This window comes from Hylobates moloch, unplaced genomic scaffold (assembly GCF_009828535.3).
Source record: "Hylobates moloch isolate HMO894 unplaced genomic scaffold, HMol_V3 SCAFFOLD_12, whole genome shotgun sequence".
Taxonomy (NCBI): domain Eukaryota; kingdom Metazoa; phylum Chordata; class Mammalia; order Primates; family Hylobatidae; genus Hylobates; species Hylobates moloch.
Genome location: NW_026652287.1, coordinates 90,732,794 through 90,746,348, shown reverse-complemented (window position 1 = coordinate 90,746,348; position 13,555 = coordinate 90,732,794). Strand labels below are relative to the sequence as shown.

The 13,555-nt window shown below is 33.5% G+C and overlaps 1 protein-coding gene across 1 annotated transcript in view; it reads left to right on the top strand.

Annotated features, from left to right (window-relative positions):
• Positions 1-13,555, top strand: part of EPYC (epiphycan) — a 42,770-nt gene that overhangs the window by 28,532 nt on the left and 683 nt on the right. The window contains exons 4-6 of the mRNA XM_032171678.2: positions 4,941-5,099; positions 5,922-6,124; positions 7,739-7,834. Coding sequence (XP_032027569.1) covers positions 4,941-5,099; positions 5,922-6,124; positions 7,739-7,834 — 458 coding nt within the window. The remainder of the gene's footprint in view (positions 1-4,940; positions 5,100-5,921; positions 6,125-7,738; positions 7,835-13,555) is intronic.

The following is a 13,555-nucleotide window of genomic DNA, read 5'->3' as shown; positions in this document are numbered from 1 at the left end:
TAATGGTAATAGTAATAATATTTTGCACTAATTGAGCATATACTATCTGTGGCCCATATGCTCAGCACTTCACATTATCTCATTGGATTATTAAAACCTCCCTGTGAGAGTGTTAATATTACTCTTCTCATTATCACCGAGAAAACTATACTTCAAAGGGGATAGTAACTTGCCAGACATCACGAAGCTGTTACATAGCGGGTTTGAAGCCAGCCTGTTCAGATTCTTGGCTGTTTATTTATTTAAAAACAGGCTTCTTCTCACTCAATCCTAAGAAGCAACAGAGAGAGGAAAATATTGCACAACATCAGACACCATGTTGCATGGCCTGCAGATGAAACCAGAGCCTTTTAGTTAATGAGAAGGAATTCTTGGTGCTACATGTAATTCTATAATATGTCTATATTTCTTGTTCGAATGTGTCACTGTCAACCTTGGGGGTATTCGAGAGGACTCACACTGGAATACTTTTATATACAGAGAGAATGGCACAGTTAGGGAGTATAGAAAAAAATAAGGAGAGTTCCCACTGCAAAGGTTGAGTGAATATAGAGTGTCTCTGTATTCCAAGTTCTGTAGACACAAAACTTAGTTTTAAATAACTACTGTTCTCATGAATATTTCTGCCTAGCACAGGAAGATAGACATAGAAACAAATTTAGAGGCAATACTGTATGTATTAATCCATTTTCACACTGCTGATAAAGACATACCCAAGATTGGGTAATTTATAGAGAAAAAAGAGGTTTAATGGATTCACAGTTCCACATGGCTGGGGAGGCCTCAAAATCATGGTGAAAGGCAAAAGGCATATCTTACATGGCAGCAGGAAAGAGAGAAAGAGAGCCAAGTGAAAGAGGAAATGCCTTATAAAACCATCAGATCTCATGAGACTTATTCACTACCACAAGAACAGTACGAGGGAAGCCGCCCCCGTGATTCAGTTATCTCCCACCAGGTCTCTCACACAACATGTGGGAATTACGTGAGCTACAAGTCGAGATTTGGGTGGGGACACAGCCAAATCATGTCACTGTATTACATGTGTTATGAGAAAAGTCTGTCTAGAACACATTGGGAGACAAAAAGAGAGGGAGGAGCAATATTACCTAAGGCACGACTAAGAGCAAAGTACAGGAATCAAAACTGAGAGTTTCTTGGAGAGACAAAGGAGCCAAAACACATAGATTCAAATCCCAGCACTGTGACTTGTGGGGTTTTTATAGTCTTGAGCAAGGCATTCAATATTTTTGTGTCTTAGTTTTCTCATCTAAAAAAATGGGATAATAAATAATAGAAATTACCTTATAGAGGTGTTGTCAGGATTAAATGAATACATGTAGTTACTGGCCCATAGTAAACATAGTAAGTGTTAGTTATGAAAATTCTACTATTGATAAAGGAGTTCATGCATTTTTTTCTCTCTTAAAATTTTTCGTGTACAATACAGTATTGTTAACTACGAATAGTATGATATAGCAGACCTCTAGAACTTATTCGTCCCGTATAAGTGAAATTTTATACCCCTTGAACAACTCCCCATTTCCCTAGGCTCTGATAACCACCATTTTACTCTTTGCCTCTTTAACTGTTTTTAGTTAACTGTTCTTCAATAAGTAATATGAAAAGTTGCCCTTTCATCCCATGCCTTCTATATGCCAGACAGTTGAATTGTTTTATCTACATTAACTTTTTGAAGAGTCATAATACTACGTACTAGGCACTGATTACCCATTTTTAAAAATAAGAAAACTAAAACTCCAACATAGTATAAAATGTGTCCAGTATCACAGAGGTGATATATGGAATGCAACAGAGACCAATAAATCCTGTCAGTGTCATTAATGAATATATTATATCCTTTCTGTGTAGTTAAATTTCTGTGTAGTAAAACACTCTACAAGTAGAAAAAGGAAGAGACACAGTGAGAAGGAAATGTAAATATCCAGCATAAAGCACCCAAAATAGGAAAATTAAATATCCCTAGAATATTACTTATGTTTAAATGATTTCAGATCCTTCAAAAGTTGACCAACCTGATATCAGTACCTGTACTTTGGATCTCTCAGCTGAGCCAGAAACAACAGAGAAGCAGAGTGCCCAATCCTTTCAGAAGCTTGAGTCAAGTAATGCTTCACTAATGTCAATTTAGAAACATAACAAAAACTAAGACTTTTAAAGAAAATTTTTGTTTCTAAAGTACTTAAGGATAAAAAAGTTAAAAACTCAAACTCACATTTTAATTTTCAAAGAAGAGGCACATTCATCAAAATTGATTTAGAAATATTTAGAATATTAAAAATAAAAATACCATATTTTTACTACTAAAACAAATTTCTAAAAATAACATTCTAAAACCGTATAATGTAGCCTTGAGTTAAGTGTAGAAAAACTTAGAATTAAACTGTAACTACTGCGAATATATATAAATTACCCTAAGCAATCATTTCTTAATTATCAAGGTGATATATAGAAGAATCAAATGCCTTAACTCTTAAAATTTTATGAGTAGAAAATAATAATTTATAATGACTGGAGAAATTAGCACATATTAAATATTTTACAGCTCCTGCTTAAACATTTTTTCCTGGCTTTCCATTCTTAAAATGGAAATGACTTTTGTATTTAATGATAGTAATAAGACCTTAATGGGTATATTATTAGTTCTTGATTACAAACCACTAACAGACCTTTCAACTAGGTTGATCAAATATCCTGGTTTGTCTGGGTGTGATGAGTTCCTGAAACAAGTGTCTTTCAATGTTATAAACAGGAAAGTCTCAGGTAAACTAAGACAAATTGATCACTGAGAAATTTCAGGACATTTCTTCCACCACTTTTCTCTTCTAGTTTATGTCATAGAGATTTCACTTTCTCCATTCATTTCACAGCTTACAACCCTTATTTACCTCATCCCGACACCCCTCAAGCCTGTCAGGTAACTTCCTACTTCACAAAGAAAATGCAATTTCTCAGTCAGCAGCTCCTTGGTCTTCGTGTTTCCAGACAAATAATCTACCTACATCTATATCAATGTGCTCTTCTATCTCCCTCTCCTTCTAGCACAACAAAGACACTCTGTCCTTCCACACGTGGGATGAGAATCCTTCCATGTTCTTTGAGTTCTATTTCCTCCTGTCCTCTCATGATCATTTTTATATTCAACTTCACCTCCTCTGGATATTTTTCTCCAAATTCCTTCCACGTTAATCACCCCCTTCATCAAACAAATCCCAAGCATATTTTATTATAGATATCACTATGTCTCATCCCTTGCTCTTCACAAACCTCTCAGCATTTTCGACATTTGTGGCAACTTTTCTCTTACTTCCAACTTCTCCCTTAATGGACTGTAATCTGGATTTCAGCTCCCTCACTTTGCAAATCTTGTAAACACTATGATAACCACTACAATAACTAATCCAAGAAGACTTTTCAGTCCTTAACTTACCTGACATCTCAGGAGGCTTAGGTTGTTGATTATTTCCTTTCCCTTAAAACTCTCTCCCCACGTGGCCTCCATGACATTGCCCTATCCTGATTCTCCTCCTTTCCTCTGGTCATTAATTCTCCATCTCCTTTAGAAGTTTACTGTCCTCTCCATGATCACTAAACAGAAAATGAAGAAGGGGTGGAGAGGTAGGGGTGTGTGTGTGTGTGCGTGTGTATGTAAGACAGAAAAGAAAAATCAGTATGTCAAGATATAACTCAGCCTCAGAAACATTTTTGGCTCCATTGCCTCCTCTATCACCATTACCCTAGCCAAGTTATCATATTTTATCTACACTATGATTCACTTCCACTTTTTCCAGTTGCCCTGCTTCAGTCTTCCATTACACCTTCCAGCAGACTTAACTCTTACCATGCAAACTGCATTGTATGATACCTCTGCCCATCCTTATGGGAAGGAATAAAAGCTGCAGCACAGCCTACAAGGCCCCTGCATGTTATGTCCCATACATTCCAATGCTCTCTGAGTTTTAACCATATGGACTATCTTTCAGTCCCTCCAAAGTGAAGGCACATGCTGCTTCCTCTGCCTGGCATACTATTCCCTTCCTACCTGCATAGTCAATTATTCCTCTTCTGCTGATCTCAGCTCAGCTTTCACTTCAGAGATGCCTTCCATGACTTCCAGACTAGGTCAAATCCCCCTATGTTATGTTCAGATGACACTTCATGACATTTATCACATTCATAATTTTGTGTGATTAACATTCACTTCACATAGCAGATCATAAAACACAACTGCGTTGTTTGTGCTTACCACTGTTTCACCAGCTAGCATGGTGCCATTTACATAGAAAGGATTCAATAATATGTAGTGAGCAACTGAATATTAATAATATAATTATTATATTATTATAATATAATATAAATATTATATTATTTATTAATAATATAAATAATAATATAAATAAAATATAATTAATTATATTATTTTATATATTATATTATTTATAATATATATTATATATTATATTATAAATAATATAATATAAATATAACATAATATAATAATATATTATTTATTAATATAATAAAATATAATATAAATAATTATCTTTTATTTTTCTTGAAGCAAGTGTTTTCAGTGAAATGTTTCATTAGTAAACCAGACTTAATAAAAATATTACATGTGATATTTTAACTTTATGAAAAGCACAATAATGTTTAAATTTTGAATATAGAACTCCTAATAAATAGAAAAGTACTAATTTTAAATTATTTTTAAAATGTTACATTGAATATATTAATTGTTGAGACAATTTTAATTGGTATGTTTGACTTGAATATTCTATTTACAGAACGCATTATGAGAAAATATAAAATCTACTTGGTTAGTGGGAGACTCTAATCTTGTTTATCAAACATTCCACATTATTTCTTAGAAATGGATTTGGTACTTACATATAATTTTATTTTCCTTTATCTTTTAGACTTTCCAACCTGTCTTCTGTGTACTTGTATAAGTACCACCGTGTACTGTGATGACCATGAACTTGATGCTATTCCTCCGCTGCCCAAGAACACTGCTTATTTCTATTCCCGCTTTAACAGAATTAAAAAGATCAACAAAAACGACTTTGCAAGCCTAAGTATGGATGACAGCATTAACAGCCTTCACCGCTTTATAGACTTCCCTAAAATTTTTACATTGTTAAACGTTAGCACTGAGAATGAAACTTGAATGCCAAAGCCTGGTTCATGAATCGATAGTTTTTTGTTATTTAAAAATTTGAGAGTTTGCTTTAATAATTATAAGAAAGACAACAAACAAACAATGGTCATTTCAAAACCACATAGGTGATGTTTTCAAATGAGCAATTTAAACTAAATATGCATGATAAATAATTATATTTTACATGCTGGAACGTTTTATCATATTATGACATTATGAGTAAAATATTATGGTCATATTTATAAGGAGCTGGCTTTTCAAAAATAAACTTCCACTAAAGCATAGTTGCTTTATGATGGATGAATGTAAGCCTAAATTCTGACTTTATAGTTGTTGCCAACTTAGAAGAATTTTGGTATGTGTCTTCATAAAGTGTTTTAATCATTTGAAGATTTCTTTCTAATGCCTGTATCTGACTATTAGAAAACACAACACTCTTTATCATTGAGGGGAACATTTTAAATGACAAAATCCAGACAAACTTTATGAAGATTATGGAGAGAAGACTAGTTATTTTAAATGTGGTGTACCAATTTCTTTGCTAAAGTTATACTCCTAAGTACACACATATGACTAGTATTTGGAGGAAATAATTTTTATAAAAAGAAAGATAATCATTTCATTAACTGTGCATTGCTAAATTTATATTTACATTTGCAAAATAAAGGAAAATTACATTTATATTTTTATGTGAGCAAAACAAGAATATTTAACTACTTCCTTTATTTTTTTCTTCTAGGTGATTTAAGAAGGATTGATCTGACATCAAATTTAATATCTGAGATTGATGAAGATGCATTCCGAAAACTGCCTCAACTTCGAGAGCTTGTCCTGCGTGACAACAAAATAAGGCAGCTCCCAGAATTGCCAATCACTTTGACATTTATTGATATTAGCAACAATAGACTTGGAAGGAAAGGGATAAAGCAAGAAGCATTTAAAGTAAGTTTTAAGTTTGATATGCAGACTTTTATCTTCCAATCTTATTTGCTGTCATTGACTAGCCTTTTTATTTGTATAGGGGAAATTTGTTTATTTATTTATTTATTTATTTATTTATTTATTGAGATAGGGTCTCACTCTGTCACCCAGGCTTGAGTGCCAGTGGTGCCATCACGGCCCACTGCAGTTTCGACCTCCCTGGGCTCAGATGATCCTCCTGCCTCAGCCTCCCAAGTAGCTGGGACTATAAGACATGTGTCACCATGCCTGGCTAAATTTTGTATATTTTTGTAGAGACACGGTTTCACCATATTTCCCACGCTGGTCTCAAACTCCTGAGCTCCAGTGATCCTCCTGCTTCGGCCTACCAAAGTACTGGCATTATAGGTGTGAGCCACTATGGCCAACTTCTATAAGGGGATTTAATTTAGTGAGACTTTTAACTTTCGGAATAAACTTCCCAGCTGCATCTATCATGCTTTTGAGAAATACCATGTTCTGGTACATTGTGAGGGTAATCAAGCACCAAGAACACAAAGCAGGGCTAGAATAAGAAGTTGGTGGCTACCTGAAGCACCATCTACAGGAGCACCTGGAAGTGGTGCAAGCCAGAGAATCTGTATTGATCAGACCCTCCACTCAGAAAGATTATCTGGTTAAAAGGATAGCTACTTGGCAGGGAATGGGCAGTGTCTTGAAGACAGAAGTCTACTAAATGACCTTATAAAGAGGATGGATTCAGTTAACCTTAGAGATTTTGTTTTCTAAGTGAAGCAAACAGGTTTGGGGCTAGAGGACTTGCTTGGAAAAACAGCATAGGCTCTGAGAACAGTAACCAACTGGCTTTCTTGCCCCCTCTTACAGCATTCAAGCAGCCCCTCTCAGTGTACATTGAATACATAATTTTAAAATACTCTTTAGAGAGACACCACATTATTCTCGGGGATGGCATAGGGGATAGTGTGGCCTCATTACCACTTGATGGTGGTGAATGCCCTGTCTCTCTGCTAGGCCTCCTGTGATACCATCAATGGTAGTTAGGACATCTCACTATAGCCAGGCAAGGGTCATAGTCTATTGTGCCCACTGTGCCTCTGTTGGCACAGGTGGCGATGAGTCACAGTTTATTCTAGGGTGTTTGGCTAGAGTAGAACAGCTATTGTCTAAATGTTTTCTGTCTTGCTAGGCTGCCCCTTTCCTGGTACTTGGGCTACCAGGCCATTGCTGGGGAGGAACTCTTTGTTTCCATGCCTATAAAATAAAGGAAATGCTTGCTATGCCTCATCAAAATCCTCAAAATCCCACTGCAGAATGTCTTTCATAGGAAGAAGCAGCCTTGCTTAAATTGAGAAAGTCAGACTGAACAAAACATGGTTCTTCCTAGAGACTGAGAAACACATTGTATTTTCATGAAGAAATATTTGCTTGTAGCCAATTTTTCCTAAACTCATCTGAATTGTCTAGTAACTCAGAAAACTAAGCTGCCTCAACTTTACAAAACAAGACCTGAACTGGAACATGCTATTTTACAAATATCTGCATGTAGAGGGAATGGGAAATACAACTGTGGCACCACTAGTTTTTACTGAGTTCCCACATTTGGAATGTTTACAGGACATGTATGATCTCCATCATCTGTACCTCACTGATAACAACTTGGACCACATCCCTCTGCCACTCCCAGAAAATCTACAAGCCCTTCACCTCCAGGTAGGAGTCTACCAGTAAGGTGTGCCCAAGAGCTTCAGAGAAAGCAAAGCCAAGAAGGACATCAGGACACAAGAATTTGTCTGAAATGGCATGTTGACACACTGTGATAACTTTTCTTCTTTTTCCCTTTTCTCATTTATTCTCTCTGAGTACAAAGCTATCTTTATACATTCATAGCTCTATCTATTCTAATTGAATTCCGATAACTTTACTCTTTTCCTTATTTTCCAAGGCAAAATGCATCCTTTTGGTACACAAATCTTCTTTAGGAAAAAAAAAACACTGAAAGTTTCATCTGTTGAAGAAAATGAAAAGATTAGAAGTGGAAAAGAAAAGGGAGAAATAAAAATCTAACTTGACGTTTAGCCGTCAGGGGGAAAAAAACAATTTCAGCCTGTGATTTTAGGTTTTATGCATTGAATTAAATTCAGTCCTAAGGCATTCCTATGTGCTGAGAGATGGCAAGCTCCATCTCTCTGGATAAACAAAGTGCAGGTTTTTTTTTTTTTTTTAACAAAAAAACACACCATATTTGAAAGTTTTGGTTATTTTAAATCCCATTAAGCTACATGTTATCTTTGAAGTATTCAGTTTGATTAGTTTAATGAATGAATATTTTATTTTCACCTATGTGATTAAAAAATTGTTCAATCATAATGAATATTTTTGGTTGTTAAATATAAATTATTTCTTATTTCAGTTGTAAATTTTAGTTTGTAGCTATAATAAACATTCTCTAATAAATTGATCTGTTCTATGGAATAAATATATAGAGAAAACACCCATTTCATGCTCAAAGAAACAAGGAAACAAAGAAACAACGTTATAGTTTAACATTATCTTTTATGGCAGAAAATGTACAAAAAGTGATTTTGCTATTTAAGAGCTGGACATGAATTCCTGTGTTTCCCCTTGTGGATTTTGTGAATATTTACCTTTGTGCCTTTTCTTTTTTCCTATTAATATAAATATTTTCATATTTTTGGTGTCTACATATATATAAATATATATCTCTATACATATATGTATATACACACACTATATATATATATATATATATATGTCTGTGTCCTGGATATCTGTCTCTTTTTGTGGGTTTGTCTGATTTGTTTACTTGCCTATTGTATATGTATTTTCTAGCCATTTGGTTTGATTTCTGGATGGCTCTCTCTTTTTCTCTGGGAGTGAATTTCTATGCATATAAAGATGTCTTTCCTAGTTTATGACTGAAGGAAAGATTTCCAAGGGAGTACTTAAAGAGATTTTGGAATGTGTTTTCCAATTATGAATTAAATTTTATTACCATTATCTGGGATGATATTGATTCTACCAATAAAACAAGTCTTTGATGTTATATTTAAACATAGTTTGTTTATATATATGAGGGAATTTTTTAAAGTAATAGCTTTTACATTCCCATTCTAAGCTTTGAAAGTCAATAAGTGCAACTTAAAAATTTTTTCTCTGTCACTGTCACTTCACAACATCCAATATATATATGTCTGTTTTTAGCTTACATTGTCTTCAATTTCTATATTTTTAATACATAAATAAATCCCCTTTTTTATTCATTTGAAAAATGTTTGCCAACATGTAGTATAGCAGTTAAAACTGAAGGCTCTGGCAAAAACATATGCCTTGGGCTGAAATTCTAGACCCAAAACTATCTGAAACTCCCTGCATTTCTGATTTCTTGTGTGGATTAAAGGGTGATCTACACAGGATGGCTGGGAGGATGAATGAAACAATGTTTATAAAGCATTTAATATAGCTACTGATATATGATAAATACTTAAATGTAAGTCACAGTTATTAACAACACATATCTATCACATATCAAAGGGAATAGCAGAGTTAATAGGCACAAAATATATATTATTCCTCATTGACACTTTATAATGATAAGAGGGTTAATACATCAGGGTGAATACATACATGATTATAAACATATATGCATCTAACAACAGAGGCCCAAAATACACGAGGCAAAAACTATCAGAAATGAAAGGAGAAATAGGCAGTTCAATAGTAATGAAGTATTCCATCTTCTTATTTTTATTTTTTAATTTAATTTTTTTTTTTTTTTTTTTTTTTTTTTACAGAAAGGGTCTTGCTCTGTCACCCAGGCTAGAATGCAGTAGTATGATCATAGCTTACCACAGCCTCAAACACCTGGGCTCAAGCAATTTTCCTACCCTAGTCTCCCAAGTAGCTAGAACTTTAGGTGTGAACCATCATGCCTGGCTGCTTTTTAAATTTTTTATAGAGACCAGGTCTCACCATGTTGCCCAGGCTGGTCTTGAACTCCTGGCCTCAAGTGATCCTCCTGAATCGGCCTCCCAAAGTGCTGGGATTACTGGCATGTGCCACCTCACCTGGCCCTGCTTCAATAATGGATAGAACAACTATCTACAAGATCACTAAGTAAATAGAAAACTTGGACAACACTGAAAACCAATTCGGCATAACAGTCATCGACAGAACATTCCACCCAACAATTTCAAAATACACATTTTTCTCAAGTGCACAAGAAACATTTCCCAGGTAGACCACATACTAGGCCACAAAACAAGTATTAGTAAATTGAAAATAATTAAAATTATACAAAGTATGTTTTCTGATTCCAATGAAATTGCATTAGAAATCAACAAAAAATAAAATTTAAGAAATTCACAAATATGTGGATATGAAACAAAATTTTTCTTAATCACTAATGGGCCAAAATAGAAATCTCAAGAAAGTTAAAAAAATCAGAGATAAATAAAAACAAAAATAAAACATATTGAAATGTATGGGATGGAGCTAAAGCAGCACTTAAAGGGAAATTTTCAGCTGTAAATATGTATATTAAAAAAGAAGATCTCAAATCTATAACCTAGCCTTCTACCTTAAGATAATAGAAAAAGTAGAGGAAACTAACCCAAAGCAAGCAGGATAGAAATAATAAAAATTAAAGCAGAATAAGTAAAATATATAATAGAAAAATAATAGAGAAACAAAACTAACATTTGGTTCTTTAAAAGATCAACAAATTGACATATTTTTAGCTGAAGTGACCTAGGAAAAAAGTCACAAATTACTAAAATCAGGAACAAGAAAGGGGACATTACCACCAACCTTACAGGAATAAGAAGGATCATAAGGATTACTATAACAACTGTAAACCAACAAATTAAACGAACAAATTTCTAGAAAAATGCAAGCTATTGAAATTGATTAAAGAATGGATAATCTGAATAGCACTATAATAAGCAAATATATTAACTTAGCAATTTAATATCTTCCATAAAAGACAACCCACTCCCACATTACTGGTTAACTTTATCAAACATTTAAAGAAGAATTCATAACAATCTTTCACAAACTATTTCAAATAACAACAAAAAAAGAGAACATTTCCTTCCTAACCCATTCTGTGAAGCCAATATTACCCAATAACAATACTCGACAAATACATCACCAGAAAATGAAACTACAGGCCAACATCCTTTATAAATATTGATGCAAATCGCCTCAACGAAACACAACAAACTGAATTCACCAACATATAGAAAAGATAACACATCATGACCAAATGGGATTGCAGAAATATAAGAATAGTTTAACATTTAAAAATCAACCAGTGTAATATATTAATAGAATAAAGGGTTTAAAACTATATGATTATTTCAGTAGATGTCAAAAAAAGCATTTGACAAAATCCAGCACCATTTTATTATAATATTACTAAAAATAAAACCAGGAATAGAAGGAACTTCTTCAATCCAAACTCAGGCTAACATCATCTTCAATGGAGAAAGACTGAACGCTTTCTTCCTAAGAACAGAAACAAGACTAAAATTGTTTGTCTCACCACTTCTATTCAGTATTGAGCCTGGCAGTTATAGCTAGGACTATTAGGACAAATAAATACATAAAATGTAGTAAGTAAATGGTTTCCAAATTGGAAATAAGGTCATTTTTCTATTTTCAGATGACATAACCTTGCATATAAAAAATCTTAAGGAATCCACTAAAAACTAGTTGAACTAATAAATGAGTTCAGCAATGTGGCAGGTTACAAAATAAATACACAAATACCAATTGCATACAGGATATCTATACACTAGCAATGAACAATCTGAAAAAAAATTAAGAAAACAATCCTGTTTACAATAGTCGCAAAATTTTAAAGGTACCTAAAATAAATTTAACAAAGGCAGTACAAGCTCTGTATACTTAAAGCTACAACACATTGTTGAAATTAAGATCTAAATAAAGAAAACATAATTCCATATTCATGAATCAGAAGACTTACGACTAAGGTGGAAATGGTCCCCAAATTAATCTATAAATCTTAGGTATAGAAAATCCTAAGGAATCCACTAAAGTATTTGAACTAATAAATAAGTTCAGCAATGTTATAGGTTATAAAATCAATATAAACTATCAATTATGTTTCAATACATTAACAATGAACAAAAACACAGTGAGATACTAACTTATACTCACTTATTTGGCTAAAAAAAAGAGACAATTAGAAGCGTTGGTTAAGATGCAGACAAAATTGTAACCCTCAAACATTGTTGGTAGAAGTGTAAAATGGTGCACCTACTTTGGAAAACAGTCTGACAGTTCCTCAAAATAAAACATGAAGTTACTTTATGACTCAGCAATTCAATGTCTAAGTATATACCCAAAAGAACTGAAAGCATATGTACATACAAAACTTTTACACAAATGTTAACAGAAGTATATTCATAAGAGGCATAATTTGGATTTGGAAATAATTCAAATTTCCATTAATTAATGAATAAACAAAAATGTGGTATATCAATACAATGAAATACTACTGGACAACAAAAAAGAATGAAGTACCAATACATCCTACAACATGTAGGAAATTTGAAAACACAATACTAAGCGAAAGAACTCAGTACCAAAACATATATACATAATTCTACTTATGTGAAATGTCCAGACAGGAAAATCTATAGAAAAAGAAAATAGATTAGCAGTTGCTAGGGTGGGAGGAGGGGAATGTGTGGCTTTCTTTTGGGGGTGTTGAAAATGCTTAAAAATTAGACAGATGGTTGCAAAGCTCTGTTAATACACTATAAAACACTGAACTGTACCATTTAAGTGGGTGAATTTTATGGTATGTGCGATACAGTAAATAAACCTAGGTTTAAAAATCCAGTCCTATAATAATAAAAAATAAATAAATAAATAAATAATAAAAATCCAATCCTGGGCCCTGCTTATCTTCCAGATATTTGCTCCCTCCTTCCTTCCCCTCACTTCAGCCACATTGACTTGAATGTTGAATGTTGAGGGAGGAGCATTCCATGTTGATTCCTCAGGACTCTAAACTCTATGTTCTCTGTGCCTAGAATGTTCTTCCCTTGGTTTTTTCATGCCTTTTTCTTCTTGTCAATCCATTCTCAGTTCAATTGTTACCTCTAAAGATAACTTTTCATAGTCATCCTATTTTCTTCACAATACTCAACATTTCTGGAAATAACTTGTTTTTCTTTCAGTAGTTTTTTCACCTCAAATTGTATTTATCTTACTGAAGTATAAGTTCCTTAAAGACAGGAGCATGTCTATTTCCTAATTTATCCCCATTGCTTAGAAAGTGCTTGGCATATACATTAAGTAATTTTGATTGAGGAAAATAACAAAAGAATAAAAACAAGGGTGAAGCACAGCGGACTGCGCTATCAATCAATACTAAGGATG